At 39.3% G+C, this 21,012-nt stretch overlaps 1 protein-coding gene across 3 annotated transcripts in view; it reads left to right on the top strand.

The window, feature by feature from the left end:
- Window positions 1-116: 116 nt before the first annotated feature.
- STXBP4 (syntaxin binding protein 4) overlaps window positions 117-21,012 on the top strand; it is a 194,423-nt gene continuing 173,527 nt past the window's right edge. The window contains exons 1-6 of one of the 3 annotated variants that reach the window (XM_019517254.1): window positions 117-141; window positions 4,850-4,949; window positions 15,243-15,316; window positions 15,476-15,571; window positions 15,856-15,925; window positions 16,969-17,043. In XM_019517254.1, the coding sequence (XP_019372799.1) occupies window positions 4,921-4,949; window positions 15,243-15,316; window positions 15,476-15,571; window positions 15,856-15,925; window positions 16,969-17,043 (344 nt within the window). In that variant the 5' untranslated portion in view covers window positions 117-141; window positions 4,850-4,920. Of the gene's footprint in view, window positions 142-952; window positions 984-4,849; window positions 4,950-10,529; window positions 10,660-15,242; window positions 15,317-15,475; window positions 15,572-15,855; window positions 15,926-16,968; window positions 17,044-21,012 lie in introns of those variants that run through there. The other 2 variants (XM_019517249.1, XM_019517241.1) reach the window with 2 other exon arrangements.

Raw genomic sequence — 21,012 nt, 5'->3', positions numbered from 1 at the left:
GCCTCAGGGCTGCCCTGCGCCCGGGACGGCACCGGCTGAGCGTGGCTGGGGCAGCGGCGGGACAGACCAGAGCGCGCGCTACACACGTACGTGTGTGTGTGTGTGTAGACACGTGCACACTACAGAGATCTGCATGCACGTGTATGTGCCTGTCTGCATGCATGCATATATATACATATACTTATAGATATGTGTGTGTGTGTGTGTGTATGTATGTGTATGTGTGTATATGTGGATATTTATCTGTGTATGTAGATACGTATGTGTGTGTGTGTGTATGTGTGTGTGTATATATATATATATACACACATACACACACACACAGGTATCCAGGTTGGAGCCATATTACTTTAGAGGAAAAGGCAATCAGGACTCATCTTATTAGACAAACAAGATTTTTGCAAAAAAAAAAAAAAAAAAATTCTCTCATTGCCAGCCTTTGGGCACAAACCCCCTTCATCGGAAATCGGAGGAAAGAGCGTTGAAGTTCACCTGGGTAGAAATAAAAGTTCATATAGGATTTCATAGAGATGTTGAAATTTTGCACAGCCCTGATATGTGTGTGTGTGTGTGTGTGTAAGAAAGTTCATACGATTTCACAGGGGAGTCACTAGGTGGAAAACTGCTCTGGGCAGGCGGTTCATAGCTGGTGTGGAGCCTCTCATCTCCTGGGAGCATGTGTGATGATGCAAATTGCCTCGAAACAAAGGCAGGAGCACGATCTCGGGTTTCAGGTGGTCACCGTTGCTTCCTGCTTGAGAAAATATGAAGATTTCATTTGTTTAAAAATCGGCTAAAATTCGGTATCTTCTATGTGTCAGGTATCCAGGTTCATGAATGACGTGGGCCCCCAGCGGCTGGGGGGAGCACAGCAGCACTGGCAGCAGCGGGAATGTGGCAGCGCTGGTAGGTAATGTGGAGGCGGTAAGCAGGGAGCTCCTACAGATGGGTGGCAGGAGGGGGGTGGTGAGCACCGACCAGGGGTCACTGACCACGTGCAGATGCCATCGGTGGGGGCCAGCGGCAGTTGCTGGCTGCCCACAGATGCTGCCGGCGGTGTCGATGGTGGGGGTGGGGAGTGGCAACCGCCCACAGGTGCTGCCAACAATGTCGGTGGCGCCTTTTTGTAGGGAGTGTACGTGTACCCACATGTCCCCCTTATGCATCGCCACTGCCCAGGTTATATGCACACACACACATATAATACACACACACACACACACACACACACATATTAAGGTGGTGCAAAATTTCAGCAGCTGTTTTGTTTCAGAGGTGTTTTAGGCCATTTGAGCACCCAAAACACCAAATCCAAATCAAAATGGCTGTGAAACAAAACAAGGCATTAGAAACATTTTGGGAAATTTCAGAGTTTCACAGGGAAACAGCTGTACGCTGCTGCACTGCCATGTGATTCGGCTGCACAGGGTGCAGGGATCCGGGCCAAGGGTCTTCTCGCCACAGCTGCCCACCCTGCACTGCCCCTACTGATGCAGGGCTGCACGGGGCAAGCAGCAGCAACAACAACAAGGAGACCTCCAGCATAGATGTCTGCTTCCTGCGGAGCTAGGTCACATGGCAAGGCAATGCTGGTCTCTGCTGCACGACCTGGCTCCACAGGGAGCAGAAATCCGGGGCAGGCAGTGGCGGCGAGAAGACCCCAGCGTGGATCTCTGCTCTCCGTGGAGCCAGGTCACACAGCAGAGACCAGCATGTTTTCTCTCTGCTCTGTGCTGCTTCCCTGCCCCACGATCCAGCATGACAGGGATCAGAGATTTGTCCGGGGGTCTTCCCATTTACATGGAGGGCAGCGGACCTCCCCCTCTCCCAGATGAGCCACCCACGGCCCCACTGGGGCTCTGCATCCCCATGCCCTGCCCGCCTGGGCAGTAGGGCTGTACGAAACATCGCTTGCAGCCAGTCCGAAACAGATTCGGAGGAGAGAGAGATATCAGGAGGCACTACTTCACAGTTAGGGTGGCTAGGATCTGGAACCAACTTCCAAGGGAAGTGGTGCTTGCTCCTACCCTGAGGGTCTTCAAAAGGAGGCTAGATATAGACACTTTGCCAGGGTCGTTTGACCCCAGCACTCTTTCCTGCCCATGGCAGGGGTTTGGACTTGATGATCTGCTCAGGTCCCTTCTGACCCTATCAACTATGAAACTGAGATTTGACTGAAATGAAACAGGACAGTGATCTGAAACACCAAAACGAATCGCTGTCCTCCAAAACAGCTGAAACCGAATCGAAACACAGCCCTTTCTCACAGCCACACACACACGCGCACACACACACGTATATATGCCTGTTTATGTGCCTGTGTGCATACTTATATGTATACACACTTACACACATACCTACATGCATGTACATGTTTGCAGGCACACATACATATATGTCTGATGGGGTTAAACACGTGGAGGGAGAGGAGCAGTTGAGGCAAGGAGAGAGGGGCAAGAAAGGGGCCAGGAATTCATTTTGGATGGAAATGAGAAGGCTTCTGAGCAGCGTAGACTGAGGGTCTGACACCGTTTCCCAGTAGGAGCAGTGGGGGACAGCCAGGTGAGCTGAGCTCTAACACGGAGCTTGGTGTGTTTATGACCAATTGCAAGGGTCAGTTGCCAGCCTTTGTGAGCTCAGCAGGTCCCTTCCAGCAACCTGTGGTGAGCTCCTAATGTTTGCAGCTGGTGCTGTTGTGTGTCAGTTAGTGCTACCCTGTTGCATCACAGTATTTTGCTGCAGAGGTGACTTCTGGCTATGCTAACCTAGGATGTAATGCAGAGTAATGAGCAGTAGCCCGGCAGTTTTCAGATGGTGTTTTGGTACAGAAGAGCAAGAAGACACCCCTGTTATCCCTTGTCTAACTCCATTTATTTCCACAAATGCTTTGACCTTGGAGGCAAGCAGCAGTTATGGGTGGTGTCTCGCTGCATTGTGTGATGTGTTGGTTTTTTCAGTGGTTCGTGCTATAGTTATGTTGTGCTGGAGGATCACTCTAATTTGCATTGATTTGACTAGGTGTTTATGTAGAACATGAACATGTTGCCTAAGTTACCCTGGGTGTTGTAGAGCACAATGATTTCTTGACAAGTTCAGGCAAATTCACAAACATGGCAAACGCAAACAGCACCAGTTTCATGCGCTGAAACTGTATCTGAAAGTTTTACTTTGGTGTGTTGCTTTTCTTTTCTCCATGGTGTTGCCTTCACTAACATGGGATATTTAGCAGCTCCTGACACTGCTTCACTCCTTGTCTAGAGGGTCGAATAGTGTGGAATTATAAAGCCTTGAGTGAAGTCTGGGGAAATTTGCTCTGGTTTTATTTAATTTTTCCAAAACTGCCACAGTATTCATATAGAGAAAAAAGAAACAAGTTAAACTAAACTGTTACAAGGAAACAATATCTTGCAAATAGCAACGGATGGAAAATTTTAGAGGGAAAGATTTACATTTTCGCCATGGTTTAAAGGCTTTGCTATTATTTATAGAAATAGAGCTTAGGAAGCGACTACCCCCACACAGGAGATAGCTGTATGCTGAATGGGTTCATTATAATGCATTCATTATATTAGTTGATGGGTTAGGAAGAATAGTATTGCCATCTGCTTCTATATAGCACTTTTCATCCACTGAACTTACACACTTCGTTAAGTTAAACCTCAGAAGACTTATTGTGAAATAGGTACTTGTCTCTACAGACACAAGATGTGGAGAGATCATGTTGTTATGCATACATAATTTTCTTGATAAATGGTTTTAGCTTTAGATTTTGAGACTGCTCCAGAGTTGTAGAACAAGCTCTACTTGATTTGACTTTAATTCATTTGGATTCTTATTCTTTAGTGATGCGTGTGTTTCCTCTCTTAAAGACAAGAAACACATGGCTGAAACCTCACCCTTTAGATTCTGACTTATATTAATGTTGCATTTTCAGAACATCATGTTCTCAGGTGCCAATCTGAAGGGCAAGGGGGTAATGTGTATGTACTTCCTTATACAGTTACGTTGCCAGCTCATTCCAGAAACACACTATTTGTGATCAAGGCCCCTTGTTTCTCAGCACAAGGAAGGGACAGAAAACTCCTACAATTTAGTATTAAGACGAAAGGGAAGGAGAAAGCACAGGAAAATGAAGTAAAACACTTGGTTTAAAGTTGATGTGTTTGAGCTACTCTATAGATGAATCAGTCCAATATTTTTGACCTAGCCCTGTTCCAGTAGTTTATCAAATCGCTATAACCTAAATTTAAATGTATGCCATTTAAATGTTTAGCCTTGGGGCTGGAAAAAAGGTAGTTGCCTAAACTCAGTTGAGACAGTGTACCTTAAATACACAGCTCTGTCAGTGCCTTGGTATTAACAACCCTGAAACTTCTGTCATTTTCAAGGCTTTGAGGAGCAATCCTGAAAATAACTTAGAAGCCTTTAAAATGAGGAGAGCTAATCAGTTTTGTGAGCTGATCACACCAGGAGCAAAGATAGAGCTGGTTACTTAAGGAGCACTGTAACAATAGCATCTCCAAAGCTAACTAGCTCCTATCATTTTCAGTATCTCTAATGCAGCCTTTTCACAGCTGCTTCTCCTTTATTGTTTCTGGCTTAGTTGACAGGAGTACAGTCAAGTTCCAAAGTAGACAGTGGGGCTGAAATATGCAGTGACCCCAAGAAGAATATGTGCTTAACTGGTAGGCAGATATAAGAGACAAAGACCCTAGATGTTGAGGCATTGCTGTTTTGCTCCTCTGCAAAGTGTTCATGGCCAGCAATTATAAGAAAATTGGTTCTAAGCAGTTGGACATAAAGACACACTCTATGCAAGTTTCAAAAGGCAATTTCTCCTTCTTTGCAGCAATCATTAATCTTGGTCATGAGACAGAATCTTCCATTCTGAGCTCTTAATGAAACAGTTCATCTAGAAAGATGGCCACTGCAGAGCCCCTATCAAAAAAGTAAGTAATACATTTTTCATTCTTATTATTTTAAAAGGTCTAGTGATCTTTGGATCGCAGAATCAAATTCTCAGTGGTCTCATTGCTGGTGTGTTGTTCTTGTGATTCCCCTAAAGTAAACAGCTCGATAATGTGACAGGATAGTGCAATTTCTGAAGCATAGAAATATTTTTAATTGTTTGTTTTTTATTTTCTTGCTCGCTATGACTCTGGAGATCAAAGGTTTCTGTTTATCCACTGAACAAGCATCCTCATGTTGTTCTATCATTGTACCTTGTCTTTGCCCTGAAGCAAGCACTTCTAAATGCTGGGAGATAGTTTAGTCATCATGTGGATTTGCTATAAAGCTATGCTATTTTTTTTAATCTGTGGAAACTTGTGCACTAGATACTATGCTGACACCATGAAATTTAGGTACAAAGGCAGCAAAGGAGCTCTTAAACTCTTATGTCATTTAGCCTGCGCTGGTTATGCAGTACAGGTATTCCCTTAGAAACCTTGGGCTCCTATACATGTGCAGGGAGCCTGCTCTGATGCACTGGAAATCCAGCCTGTCAGAGCAGACTCAGTTAATCACGTCTGCTGGAGTGCGGAAATTAACGTGCTTCAGCAGACTTCAGTGTCATGGGACATGTGACACTTGGGCGCTCTTAATTAGCACAACTCACTAATTAAAGACCACCCCCCACGCCTCTCAGAGCATGTGTAAAAATGCCCCTTATCTTTTATATAGTAGTGCAAACTACTGAGTTATACCTGTAACTTAATATATAGTATGCTACTTTGTATAAGAATAATATCTCTAGAGCATTTAACTCCCAGTATGTCACTGTTGTAGACAAAATAACTACTTTGACATTCTAACAACTCCATGTGTTATGTAAGTATTATTATGCCAGTTTACAGGGCCTTTAACAATAACCACTTGTTAAAATTTGACTTCTAACATTAGGAGTTGGATCAGGTTCTATTAACTAGAACAAAATCAGTGGCAGTCAGAAATTCTAACTCACACACCCTTCTCAAACCAGTAGATAACCATGCCAAACATGTCAGCAAAAATCATAATTAAGTACATAGACAACCAGCTTATGCAGGATTGTATTATGTTTTCTGTGCATAAGCAGAAGAGCCCAACAAATTATGCTCACAGGAGTGGCAGACTAATTTGATTCAAAATCTGTGCTGACACAGTATGTTTTGGTAGGATAACAAAGTATAATGGCTCTTTTAATTATGGTTTACTAGGAAACTAAGGAAAGAAACCAGTATATCTTCCAAATGGAAATGTCCAAAATTTAAAAAAATGCCCTGTGTTTCTTACAAGTGACTTAAATGATGAAGTTGTACTTCTTTTGGTTGCATCCTTTTAGAGGCCAAGGCAAATTAGCTGTGTAGTCTTCATAGGTACTTACAGTGTTATGGGGCTGGAGTGCTGTGGTAGTTGTGATGGTCCATGAAATATACAAGAAGAAAGGGTTTTCTTCGGCTTCATCTTTTATTGGACAAACTGTATAGTTGTATAGCCCCAGATACGACGAAAGGCACTTCGTGCCCCAAAGCTTGCCTGGTGCGTCTTTCCAGTTGCACAGTTGGCCCAGTAAAAGATATCACCAAAAAAACCTTTCTTCTCTTATGTTGTCGCTGAGACTAGATCACTGTACTCCAGGAAGTTTTAATTTTTTTTTTAGTGATGGGTGTGTGGCTGAAAAAAGGGACAAATACACAATTGCACTCTTAATTTGTGTGTGTCCAGCTCATGACAGCTTGACTGGTCATTTGCATGTGAAATGTACCCAGTTTCTTCATGTAGACACGTCAGTTGTTCATGTAAATTAGGCATCATCTACATGTGCAGTTGCATTCCAGGCATATGTAAATAAAATTATCAGGTGTTAATAATACATTTGCTCAGAGACTAACTGAGATTTACCTAAACTTCAAAGTAGTGATGCTCAGCCTGGGTGCCTTGTTAGTCTGTGGTGCTATATGATCCTTTTAACCTTGCTGCACAATCTTAGCATTTTTAGCTGTGCAAACACCTTCATAGGATTCACAAAATAACCCCAGATATCAGAAAACTGAATCCATAGTGTCAAAAACATTCTGACCTGAGTTCTTTGCAACAGAAGAATTGCTCCATTGTTTTTCTAGGTTCAAAAAATGAGGGAAAACTAAGACCTGGCATTTTCCAAGGGGTACTTTCAGGCTAAGAAGGGGATTTGAGTTTAAATACTTCTTTATGTTTAAAATACTTGTCTACAAAGAATTAGCCAAAATTCATATTTTGCTCAATTATCTTGTTGTTTATGACTATTTTTTTTACATATTTAGAGATGACACTTAATAAATGTAGATATTCCGTTTTAATTTTTACAGTGACATGGTCTGCAAGATAGTTTTTGAATAAATAATAATTTAGGAAATACCAGCTGCAAGTTATTATATAACAAAACATCCTCGTGGTTTTGCGCTTTAATATACTCATGAATTTTCATTCTGTAACCTGATAGTTTGCTTTTATGTAATTGATTTTTGTAGGGGGCATTTTCCTGCCTTCGTTTATCATCAACATGTTTTTAAACCGCTCCATGATTCTTTCTACTAAGGATTACAGGTTTTATTTAGCAGATGATGAATTACTTGAATCTTGCCAGCCTCCGTTGCTAACTGGTAATGTTGTATCATGCTGTTTCTACCATTCGAGAATAAGCATATTATAAATTAGTGAGACCATCAGAAGCTTGTAACTCACTACTTGAAGGAGTATTTCTGAAGAAGTACCTTCAACTGTATGTCCTATCTGGATATACTAGCATAATAGGAAACATCTGTGGAACATTTTACTTTCCTCAGTACTATTTATTTGTCTGTTTGTGGTATTGCCTATTATGTGCTAGGCCTTTTTGCAGGGCTATATAAGGGGATGATGATTCATGCCCTGAGGAGTTTGTTAGACAGTGATTTTCTATATGAATCAATTTGTCACTGCTTTTAAGAGGGTTTTAAGAACTTCTTCAAAAGGGAGAATGCAGGGGTTTGTGGATGAGTTTAGGGAAATGGAACAATGCATCGAGGTTGTATGAAAGCAGGACTGAGAAATGAATGGACAGGGGTGAGAAGTCTTGTGAAGTGGAACTGGTAAGAGTAACGAAAGTGAGGAACCAGCAATAAATATAAATCCTTGAAGAAAGATTTGTGTCTGTTTAAAAAGATGATTATTTCTGATGGAAATTTTACACTTTATTTTTATTTATAAAGACCTCTTCTAAGTCTTTAAATTAAACTTTCTGCAGACAAAAGTGTACAATAAGAAAGTGAAACTCTTCCCATCTACTAATATTTCCTGGAACGTTTCTTGTCCCCAGATTACGAAAAGTGAACTTCTGTTTGTAACTTAAAAAAAATAATAACAATGTGAGTGCAGAAAGCCTTGAATAAAATTTCTACTGGTTATCGTCTTCCATTATGTAAAGCATGACCCCAAACCTTGTCTGCGCAAGTGATGTGTTTTGCAGTATTATCTGCTGTTGCTACTGCTGATCCAATGCTGGTAGTGACAGCAACATTGAGAGGATTGTTGTAGGTGCCAGTGGCGTGTTAAACACCCTGTCCTCTCCCCTTGCTCAGAGTCATTGACCTGCTGCGTAGTATCAACAGCCCATCTTCTCCCCCTCTTCCAGAATTGCTAACCCAGGTAGAACTGCATTGGTTGAATCCTGAATTTACGCAAGTAGTTCCAGTGAGTCTAGTGAAACTCTGCACGTGAACTTGATGGGAACTGGTACTTCTGATATACTGTGTAATCTTGGGCAGGTTAGTTTGCCCTGCTTTCCCTCTGTCTTACACATTTATATTGCAAGCTTTTCATTCTAGGGATCCTCTCTTTTCATAGGCTTGTGCATAGTTTAGCACAGTGTTTAAAAAAATAGAGCATCCTTTCGCAGAAAATAGGTAACTGTTAGCCAAGTGTATGGACTGTGACTTTAAGGAAGGAGATGTTGAAGCATGTGCTTCCATTTCTAGGATATCCAGGATGCCCTGCTGTGCAACTTCCAGACGCTGACAGATGCTGTCTCGTCACAAGCCTGTTCTCTGCTTTAGAAGAGATTCATTTTTGACTGGGACAAAGCTTTCAGTGGAGAGGGGAACACAGGCTGTGGGTTTCATTTTAAAGAGAAAACCCACAGCTCTAGGGAATTAAGATCCTTAGTTGAGAACTTTTAGGGAGAGGACGAGTGATGGAAGTGTGCACAGTCATTGCATAGTTCCAGAAGAGATACCTGTCAAGTGAGAAAGTACATGAGCAGAAGTAGAATGAAATATTAGAAGGTGAATAACTTGAACAGAAGACTTAGATCTTTCTGTAGAATCAGCCTGATTGACAGTGGATCTTTTGTTAGACTAATGAGAACAGCTCCACAATTTCACCCCAACCCTTCACCTTTAGCGTAATTCAGGTGAGATGGTAGAGTGCATCCCTCCATGTGTTTGCCATTAGTCCAGTGGCTATTTTCTGGAGTTGTCAGATATCAGAAACAGAGTTGGCTTTTGTAGGTATTCACTGTCTCTGGAATCTGGCGCTGAAATGTGTGGGATAGCTTCCAGTAACCCTTTGCATGCTTTTATTACAGTCCACCACCTTTTATTATAGTCTCCAGGAATCTGGCTCGTCTGATAGGATTTTAATGCAGTCACCTCTATTTCCAGTCACCTTGTCCGCATAAGGGAAAGAAGTAAAAGAAAGGATGACTAACATGGTTTGGAAAGAAATATAGGAATAATGGAAAAAGCGTTTCTGAGAAAATGTTAATATGAGAATTTCAGAGCAATTTTATGCTCTGCTCACTGACCTGCATGGAAAAGTAGCAACAGGGAAATCTTCTCTTCATCTTGCTATATATATTTTTCTAAATAAAAAGAACACATGTAAAGTATAATCTACAGTGTCAGTTTTGGTCTATACAAAAATGTTCAGGATAAGAATCTCACTTCAACGTTCATTCTTTTCTGATATGGATGGAAATACTAGAGTTATTTTTAATTTGACTGCCATGAACATATGCAAACTATGCAATAAAGATGTTTGGTCTTTGATATTTCCTTCACGATTGGTTTATCTGTCTGTTTAGCTAGCTTTCTTTTTGTGCGGGTGTTTATAATCCAGTCTATTAAGATTTCTTTAAAAAAATCAAAGAAAGGATGTTAGTGCTATATTGTTCTTGAACATGTCTGGAGGATCACAGCAGGTACATCTTGGGATGTATAAAAAAGTTGGTTTTTAGTTGTGGTTTGTCTGCTGGGGTATGGAAATACATCTCATTCTAGACTGACTTGAGGCAAGCAAAAGTGCTTTTTACAGTGCTCCTGGCTTAACAGACTCAAAAGTTGCTACAAACCCACATCTCCTACCCGGAAAAGAGTAAACATTGCTTTGATAGGTGAATTAGTCCATGTGACGAGCAGGGTTTCAGAGGAGATTAGAGAGGCACCCATCTCAATCTGTCTGCGGAGATTTTTTTTTTGTTTGTTTGTTTTTTTTAAACTAACAGGAGCTGTCCCACTCATAACCTTTGTCCTGTTGAATTGGAAACCCTCAGTGCCTTTTGGATGCTTTTATTGTTTTTACCGAGATCTAAAGAATGTCCCTGCTTTCTCCAATGGATGAAGATGAACCAGAACATTTTGATGGGCTCTCTCTTCTGTACTGGTATGCCACACCAATGGGGTTTAATAGCCGTCTTATAGTATTAACTAAGAGAAATGCAGTAAACTTGTTTTCAGACCTGCAACCCTTCTCCGCTTGATTTTGTAGTGTTCTGCTTTTCGTGTGATCCTTTCTGGAAAATTACTTTTTGGCCGATAAACTTTGTTGAATATAATGTGTGTATACAAAAAGTGACTTGAGTGATTTCTTAAGGCTGTATACTAGAAGACACACTTCCATGTACTTATTTTATTATCCTTTGTATTATGAGCGATTTCAGTATTCAAAATCTTCAATTATGATAAATATTTAGATAATCTATGTTGCCAATATTTTAAACTTTCATATATATTGAGGTTAATAAAGCAGTGGAAGAAAGTATTAACGATTTAGCTTTAATAGCCTTTATAACAAGCTGATCCCCAAGACTACAAATATTCAGAACCTTGTTTTACCTTAAATATTTAGCTTTTTTTGCGTGTTTATTGTCCTGTTTGTGCTGATAGGTTTCAATGTAACAAACCTATACTAATGGCGCACGTTCTGCATACTCACAGGTAGTATCTTCTGTTTCACCTTCTACTTTTTCTTAGTCTGTTATCACATTTTTTTAGTAGTATTCTTTACAAGGAAGTGTTTTATCAAACGTTGTTTGATTTATGTTGATAATTAAATGTCACTTTTCTTATTATTATACAAAGCATGCTACGATGCATTGTAATTATGATTTTTATTACTGTTTAGGTGTCAGTTTTTCTTATTTACATCATTTTGCTATTAGTGAGGAGTGTTATGTCCTCCTTGGGGTATTCAGTAATATGTGTTAATAGATTATGTTGGTGAAATTAGAACAATTTAGGGTGCGATTTTTCAAAAGCAGCCAAGTGCCTGATTCCCAAGTGATGAAAGTGGTTGCAGCACCTTTGCAATAGAGGTGTCATAATTTACACAATTTGAGGGTCTAGCCATAATGAGTATAGCATCATAACTCATTTTGAAGCCCACTAGGGCACTTCAGAAGATTTGAAAATCCCAGTCCTAGAATATTAGGGTTATAAAGTCATTTTACACCTTATGAATTGCACAGATCCTTTCACTTACAGTGTTTTTGCTAAGAACTGCCATTTAGGTCTGTATAATAGTATGATGTTACCCCTAAATAAAATATTTTATTTATAAGTAATTTATCCACCTGGTTTGCAATTCCTTTTTTTTTTTTTTTTTTTTTTTTTAAGGGGCCAAAATTTTTTTTTTTCCCCCAAAAAAAAATTTTTTTTTTAAATAATTTTTCCCCCTGGTTTAAAATCCTTTTTTTTTTTTTTTAGGGGCCCAAAATTTTTTTTTTTCCCCCAAAAAAAAATTTTTTTTTTAAATAATTTTTCCCCCTGGTTTGCAATTCTTTTTTTTTTTTTTTTTTTTTTTTAAGTGGCCAGAATATTTTCTTTTGAACTTTATGAGCAATCATTAATATGTGAACGTTCCCTGTGTTTTGTGTACCTCAGGGTTGATTTAGATCCATTGTTTTATCATGGTTTTAGGCCACATGCATACATTCTAAATTGGTAATTTAAATTTATTAATAAAGTAAAAACAATTTAGGTCTCTTGACAGTGTTAGTTCATAATCTCAGCTCTACCTAATATATCTGTACATGACATAAACTTAAGGTATCCTTAGAATTGGATGGTTATCATTAGAATCAGTGATGGTTTATTTCTCAGTCTTGTGTCGTCTTTTTTATATACCAAAATCTTCATGTACGATATGTAAAAAGATTTCCAGCATGCATTTTGCTATTAGACATTTAAAAGGTTCTTTTTTTATTACAAGTGTTTCATTCTTAAATTAAACTACTCTTTGTTACTGTTTGTAATACACTTGCATTTTGTATCATAGGTTCTGTCATTCTTGATGGTCTCTGTTTTTCTTTTAAATACTGAAAAGTTAGAATCTGATTATTGAAATCCTTAGTGGAATGAACCCCCCTGAATTGGATTTGTAGGACTGAGTGGCAAAATGTGTTTGATTTTTAATTTGCTACTTTAAAAAAAAGTCCTGGTAAAATTAACTTTAATAAGAATTTTCCAGATTCCTTCATGATTAATTAAGTTTTATAAACCAAAGACCTGTGTGTTGAAATGAATACATTTTCCACATTCAAGGTTGTACCAAGATTGGCTTCAAAAGATAAGGAGAAAATAAGAATTCTTGATGAAGTATTTTATTTTGATGAACACAAACATTTCAGGAAATATCTAGCTGAATTCTTCCCCCCCTCTTCATTTTTAATAAAGAAAAAAGTTATATAGTATTTTTTTATTTCTCTGCAGTATTTGAAGGAATGAGTACTGAACTGCAGTTAGAGATGTTTGAGAGACTAGAACAATATACTGTGTGTGTGCGCGCACATGTATATTTGTGTATATCTACTTTGGTTAGTCTATAAAGTGCAAATCTACCTTCTTCTACTTGACTACAGACTAAAACAGCGAATTATGTGTCTCTGCAGTACCAAAAGCTATAATTAGGGAGAAAACTTTTTGTGGACTTCAAAATGGTGTAATTCTTGTTTCTTGAGTGTTTCAGTGATATATACGTGCATCCATGGTGGCTGTTTGAAGAAGGTGATTAACACATTTCAGCTTCAAAGCATGTACTGTATTATTATGGAATAATACATAATATTATATTGTATTATATTAATTAATCTCTTCAACAAAAAGACTGGGTGTAGGAAATGAGGTTGTGAAGTCAGACAGATGGTTTCTTTATACATTTCTTTCTTTTCAAATGTTATGCAAATGTGCACTGCTAAAATGTCTTTTGGAAGGAATTTCCATTCTGCATCACACAGCAATAATAGAAATGATCCCAACAAGGAAATATGATCATTGGCAATGATAGCATATCCTAATTGGGATTCATCTTTTCTTGTTATCCTGTAGAATAAATGCTAGCTATGGTAAATTGAGTTCCTTTGGAACATTTGAAACATAAGCTTTTGAAACAATAATGTTCCCCAGTAGTCCTTTTTTCTGCTTATGATAAAGGGCGCGTTTTGAAAGTTAAAAGAACAAAACGGATTGAAGAAAAACTGGCTTGTGTCCTGTGCTGTCTCTTCTTTTTCTCTCACTTATTGCTTTGTTGATGCCTGTAAGTTATTTAAGTGCACGCTCCTCAGTAGTACAGACATCTTAATACCACTTATCTTGCATGTGACAGCATAATGGGGATTATTGGGCAAATAGTTTGTCTGCTTCGGCAGGTGCAAAGGCCCATGAAAACAGAGCTGATGTGGTTTACTACACAAGCAGGACAACATTTGGAAGCGTACGTTTCCACGGGTTGGAACCTGGTTTCCGGAGGTTACTTTGTACTTAGAACCTCTGGTTCTCACCCTTTCTTCCAGCTCTGCATCTTACCTCAATGTCCACTTGAGTCCTTGCAGAAACGGAGCATATGGTCTGGTATATGTGATGCATTGGGTTTTGTAGGAGGATTTGGGTCACATGTCTACCACTTTGAGTCTTTTTTTTCCCTTCCTTGTGAATGGATTATAGTTGTTCTGCTTCACTTTAGCATCAAGTTGTAGGAAATAGAAGTGACTACTGAGTTGAGCATCTGATCGAGGTCATGGCTGAAAAGCTGAGCAATGCTAATGCTTTCCTTTTTTCTTTCTTGCCTTTTTATGGGGCAGGTGGGTCCTCTCAAAAAAAAGAAGAAAGTAGATGACAAGTTATTTATGGTGTAATTTAGGTTTTGTTTCAAAAGCCTCCATGTGAGTGAAAATGGAACTGGGTAAATAATGCTTGGCCTGTTAATACCTTTTTGCACCCAGATTTTTTAACACTTTATATTACTTTTGCATAGTCTTGGGGGGATTTCTGATGTGTTTATAAATTCAGTTTCTGGGATTATCACTCCGTTGGGGGGAATTTCCTTAATTATTTGCCTCCCAAGTTTCAGGGTCATAAAGTAACGCCCTTGCCATTTGACAAATCAGTCTGCCCTCACCTATATTTCTTATCCTTGCATTCTGTGTTTGGGTAAGAGTGAAGCTTCTGTAAATTAAGGGGGAGCGAGAATGATGTTTGTTGAGAGAACGAGATATGGAAGGAAAGAGATCACCAGTAATTAGGTGCTAGAGAGTTGTGCTCTTCCATTGGCTTTGGAAATATTGCAGTGATGCCCATATTAGCAATAGATTTAAAAAAATCTTTACTTCCTTAATAAGAACTTCCTGTGGGTCATATGCTCTGTGCTAAATGAGACCAGGTTTGAGTTATTAAATAAGTTAACCTTCTTTTATTATCATGTAAGGATTTGAAAATTTGACCTGAAATATTTCTAGGAAAAGCCCAATGGGTACATGTATTATATTTTACTTCCCCATCTTTTTTCAGTATGAAAGTATCCTCTTATCTGTCACATTTTTCCTTCACAGTACAGATAACACTTAGTCAAAAACATCACTAAAGATGAACTATAACAAGAACCACTGTAGTTTTTATATATTTTTATTTCCCAAAATGAATTTTCATTATTAGAATTTTAACAGCTCTGATTTAAAAAAAATTTTTTTTTAGGACTATAATGGGTCCTTATGGAATCAATCGTGCTGTACATCGCATTACTCTTTCTGATTGTCAGAATGGATTAGGTAAGTAGATTGCACATTTAATTGTCTTTAAATGAACCAGATCTCATGAGGTAAAATCAACAGGAGAGAAAGTTTCTCATTTTCTTTTGGACTTGTCCAAACATAGTGCAATGGATGAAATAACTCATTTCTTGCTTATTTCTTTTGTTTTTTCAACAGGGGTTAAAATTATTGGAGGTTATCGGGAGCAGACTTCAGAAGACTATGGAATTTTCATAAAAAGAATTTTGCCTGGAGGAATGGCTGCATTAGATAGTAAATACTTGCTTTTGAATCTTTATTAGCATCCTGTGTTACATAGAAAACTGTTAAGAAAGCAAATGACCATAGTTATACTACTCTTGGTATTACAGTTAAGTCCATGATTAAGTGTTTGTGAGATCAGTTAATAAAAGCACAGGAACATCTTTCTTAACAGAGACCCACAAACCAGGATATTTCTCCATCAAGTTCCCTCTAACCTAATGTAAATGGTGGTATGTTATTCTATGTTACTTAATACAGGCTAGTAAATTACTTTCTGTTAATCTCTTTATAAGGTCGCTTGTTCACTGGAGACCTAATCTTGGATGTGAATGGAGAAAACTTAGTTGGTGTAACCAATGAAAGGTATGTTCATGAAGATGACTGCACACAAATTTAAAGTTTGGAACAATATTGTGAAAACTGGTGATATATCAAGACAACTATAGACCAAATGAACCACTGATTAAAAGGGCATAATTTCCCTGAAGTCAGTCTCACTATATACCATCGATCTGTGGAATTATATATACCATCAGTTGTTACTCAATAAAACTGTCTTTGAAGTTTAAGGAAATCTTGCCTGGTAGGATCAGAGTAAGGGGATTTCATATCGTACTGCATATTGCATAATATACATGTAAATTAATGTTAACATCGTTATAAAACCAGCGCGGTATTGATATTATTGTAATTATCATGTTGTTTGGCTGGATACCAGCAAAAGCAAATAGTTTGATTACATACAGTGAAGACATGGCATTTCTTTGTAACCGAGATGGGATAAGTATGTTTAGAGAAGTTGTCTGGAATATTTATGGAGGGTGCTACTTGCATTCTGTAGCAGGAACATCAGCACTCAACATGGAGCACCAAGTAGTCTTGGGTGGCTGTGGACTAAAAATAAAAACCAAACCAATAAAACTAGTATAGTACAAATTTAAAAAAGAATGATACAAAATGCGCCTTGTACTCATACAAATTTCTTCTGTCCCATAACAATCCAGGATCTATCTGGAATAGGTGTCAAAATAGTATTTTCAAAACAATTCTTCTGTTAAACTGAGAATTCACCCTCTTCTCTGCCATTTTAGTTCATCGTTCACTGTGGAATTGATGGCATATCTCAAAGTATGAAATGAGGTGTATGTGGTGGATTGGGTTTTGCGTGAGGATTTGGGTCAGCATGTCCACCACTTTGAGGCTTTTCTTCCCCTTCCTTGTGAATGGATGACAGTTGTTCTGCTTCAGTTGAGCATCATGCTGTAGGAAATGGAAGTGACTACTCGGTTGAGCACCTATTATAGGACATGACCGAAAACCGGAGCAGTGCTGATGCTTTCCTTTTTTCTTTTGTTTTTTGGGGCAGGTGGGTGATTTGTGGTTGATTTTCTTTGTCTCCCTTCCAGAGCTGTTGACATCTTGCGAACAGCATCTGCATCTAATCACATGTCTCTGCTGATTGCGAGAGATGAAGAAGCCAAGTAAGAAAAAGATAAAATGTTGTTGTGTTAGTTAATTTATGGTAATTGTTAAAATTTGGGGTTTTTCATAAAAATATCCATGGCATAAATGATATACCTTATTCATTTTTTTATAGTACAGTATATTTTTGTCACAGTATCATACGTATTTTTTATTATATTTTTCTCATGGGCAACTGTAGTTTGCTGAGTCCTGTTAGCAAGGATTTGATGAAGAATGATAGCAGAGATTACATCTGAAATACATCAGTATGTTTTCATGGCTACGCCGATCCCATTCTAGTAAAAAATAGCTGATATAGCATTCAGTAAAGGTAAATGCTGCACTGCTCTTTACTCAAATGAGCAGTCCCCTTCAGTACAGTGGTACTACTCACTTGAATAAAGTCTGCACATTTTGGCCCATATATGATTCATGATGTCAATATTATGTGGCATAGTCAATAACACAGTCAAGTATTTGATGTCATCCTAATACTGAATAACTGTCTATTATATTTTTACAGTATAAAGTTTATTGGAGAAGTGATAGCAAAAAAAAAAAGAAGCAAAAAAGACAATATATGAATAAAAAACTAGATTACATACCACCGGTGGCACCATGCTGTAGCCATCTGAAAATGGGGTCAGTCTAGTTTATTTGATTTTTTTTTTTTTTTTTTTTTTTTTTTTTTTTTTTTTTTTTCCTTCTTTCTAAAGCTGCCTTTTTGACCTTTTTAAAAAGCTGCCTTTTTGACCTCTTAAGAGCGCTTGAATTGGTTGGGATAAATTGGTTAAATGATTCAGTGCAGCAGGTAGCCCCAAATTCCTACACAGTAGGAACAGTTGTGCTAAAATATCCCTTTAATCTTGTTATCTACAGATAATCATATAAACCAACTTTGGCATAGAAGCATAGGAAATGTTGTGATGGAAAGATGCCAGGAAGCCCATCTAGGTCTGTTCCTCCCTCCCTTTGAGTTACCAGCTATGTCATCCAAATACTTAGATAACTATATATGAAAATCATTGTAAGAATTGCCGCTAGCACTGCCTTAACTTGGTAGTCCTGCATTATTAGCTAACCTCTACATAGAAATATGGTGGGAGTTTATTTTTTTAGTGCTACTACTTCTTAAGTCTACGTTTGTCCTGTAATTAACAGTAGCTGAAATGACTCTGCAGCTTCTGTCCTCTCTCTGTTCCTCAGACTCTGCAGGTAGCTGTGGGCACCATCCTTAATCTGATTTTATCTAAAGCATACTGACCTAGTTCCTCTAGCCTTCTTGAATAATTAAAATCCACGAGTTCTTTTACCATCCTCGTGGTTTGCCCAGTGACTAGAACTCTAAATGTATCCTCACTCCTCTAAAAATGTCTCTCAATTTATGTCCTACTGTTGCGCATATGTAATTTTTGTGTGTAGGCCTAGAATCTGGCACTATTTAATTCCTGAAGTAATAACTAATGTGTATGTGAACGGCTGATAAGTAATATGTCTGACTTTGATCTCAGTTGCTCCTCTGTGGCTAGCAGAGTTTTATTGGAGTTATGCTGGTATAACTGAGATCACAAACAGGCCATTAAATGTTCCTTTGTCTCTGACATGATATTGGAACCTGTGTATATTGATTGGGTTGATGACTATAACTCCTTGTTGCACAAATTTGCTTTGTCCCATTTGCTTCTCAATAGTAAGATCCCCATTTAGTATTTTAACCCTGTAGAGCAGGAAATAGGAAACAGGAAATTTACTGGGGTTTGTGCTTTACAGCCCTTCTAGATATATTCTCTTCCTTTCATTTTAACTTTTTTCTTTATCACGAAGATTAGTCTCACTAATTAATTTTAAAACCCAATTTTTCTTACAGGAGGCTCTGGTCAGTAAGGTTTTGGTTTTTTCCCTCTCAATTGAATGCATAATGTCTAACACTGGCTTTACATTTCTTTTTTACTCTGCCATTTTGCTCTAATGTGTCAGGTGTGTTGCCGAAGGGTTTCTCCCTCCTCTTTATTCCTTTTTTTAAAACAGGATATAGAACAGTGCTAACCCTCATATGTGAGCACAAACTCAAGCTGTAAGTGTTATTTCATAGTGGCTGTGTTTTCTTGGTTCATTTACGTTTTCAGGCCTGATTACTAGGATCATATTCAGAAATATTTTGTAAGCTTCACGGTTATCTTTTACCTTTGTAGCAGTACTCTACTTTGATTTGATTTATATAATGAAAGAAGAATTTTTTTCCCCTCCAGCAGTATTATAATTTAGAATGAAAAAAGAAAGTCTGGAATGAAGTCAAATAGAAACTCTTACACTAGATCTAATCTTTGTACATATGTATCATGAACCAGAATGAAACCCAGTGTCCCTAAATTTTTACAAGTCAAATGAATCACCTTATGATGTTCAAAATAATATAGAAAACATAAAAATGGCCCTATTTCATGTTCTGAAGTGTAGTACATTTGATCAGACAAAGAATAAGAGAAATAACTAGAAAAGCTAATTCGAGATCACTGGTTTTTCCAGCAGAGGAAGTGAGGAAAGGCTGTCTTTACTATGAAGACATTGTACACCAGAATAGACATAAGAGATTGCAGATATGGAAATCTCCCAAGTAAGGGCTCATTTATTATTTTTGCCTAGTAAAAGCAAAACTGGGTTCTAAGTGTTTTACTTAATTGGGAAGCTGAACCAAAACTTATATCAAAATTAGTAACAAATGTAGAATAAAAACTTTCTATACATGGGATTTTTTTCAGTAAATAATTTTGTACTTTGGAGTGAATTCAAGAGCTCTTGTTTTTGGCATATCAAATACTGCTACCACTTACCTGTGTACATTACTTTACTTTACATTTTCAAAGTACATACGAGCAACTAGTTGTTTACTAATGAGTGGCAGTAAATGGAGAGATGTGAGCACAAGTTGGAGCGCTGGCCTGTTTGATTGACAAGTAACCCTTTGTTGTATGAACAGACAAAGTGTGTGTGTGTGTGTGTGTGTCCAGCCTTTTTTGCTCATCAACAGTGAGTTCCCATCCAGTATTTAACCCGGGCAATTATTTGGGCTGGAGAACCACTTAATGAGTTTTGGTGAGCTCTGAGGGTCGCGCCCATGCCCTAGTCCTGGTCTGCCTGCCTGCCAACCCCTGCCTGGAGCCATCATCAGCCAGCCTCATCCACAGCTGGGTGCAGGGGATGGAGCCTGGATGTCCTGCCCTGCCATCAGGGCTCCTGGCATGCACACACACCCACTTTGCATCCTGCAGCTCACAGAAGCCCTGAAGGAGGGGCAAGGCAGGATAGGACAGCGCAGGGGCCTGGAGCCAGGCTTCATCCTGTGCAGGTGGGAGCTGGATGAGTTGGCTTGGGCCCCAGTGGCTGCTGGGCAGAAGCAGGTCCTCCTGCCTGCCCAACGCTGCACAACAACTGGAGCCAGAGCTGCTAGGGCTTGCTGCACAGTGCTGAGTGGAAGGGGCTGCTTCTGTCCAGTGTCCCCCGCAGCATCTGAGAGATGCAGTCCAGCCACACAGGCCCTGGGTGAGCTGTGCTCAGACCCTGGCCTCTGCTGGTGGGCAGCCCCCAGGACCTGTAGGGCCAGACTATCTCCCAGGTGCCGGAGGAAGGGCACTGGGCAGAAGCAGTCCTGCCCACCCACCTGGCATTGCATGGCAGGCCCTGGGCAAGCTGTGCTCAGGCGCCTCTTCTGCTGGCAGGTGGCAGCTCCGGCTCTGGCCTCTGCTGGCACTGCACAGCGCTGGACGAGCAAGAGGGGCTGCCTCTACCCTGGGAGATGGAGACACCTGGGTGGGCTGGGCTCTATCTCCCAGGCTGTCATACAGTGCCAGGTGAGTTGGTGGTGCTGCTTCTGCCCAGTGTCTCTTGTGGCACTAGAAGAAGCCAGAACTGCCTCCTATGCTGCCTGCCAGCAGAGGCAGCAGCCCAAGCGTGGCTCACCCAAGACATGCCATGTCATGCTGATGCTC

This window comes from Gavialis gangeticus, unplaced genomic scaffold (genome assembly GCF_001723915.1).
Source record: "Gavialis gangeticus isolate Ggan-Ray unplaced genomic scaffold, GavGan_comp1, whole genome shotgun sequence".
NCBI classification, from domain to species: Eukaryota; Metazoa; Chordata; order Crocodylia; family Gavialidae; genus Gavialis; species Gavialis gangeticus.
This window is presented reverse-complemented; position numbering and strand designations above follow the sequence as displayed.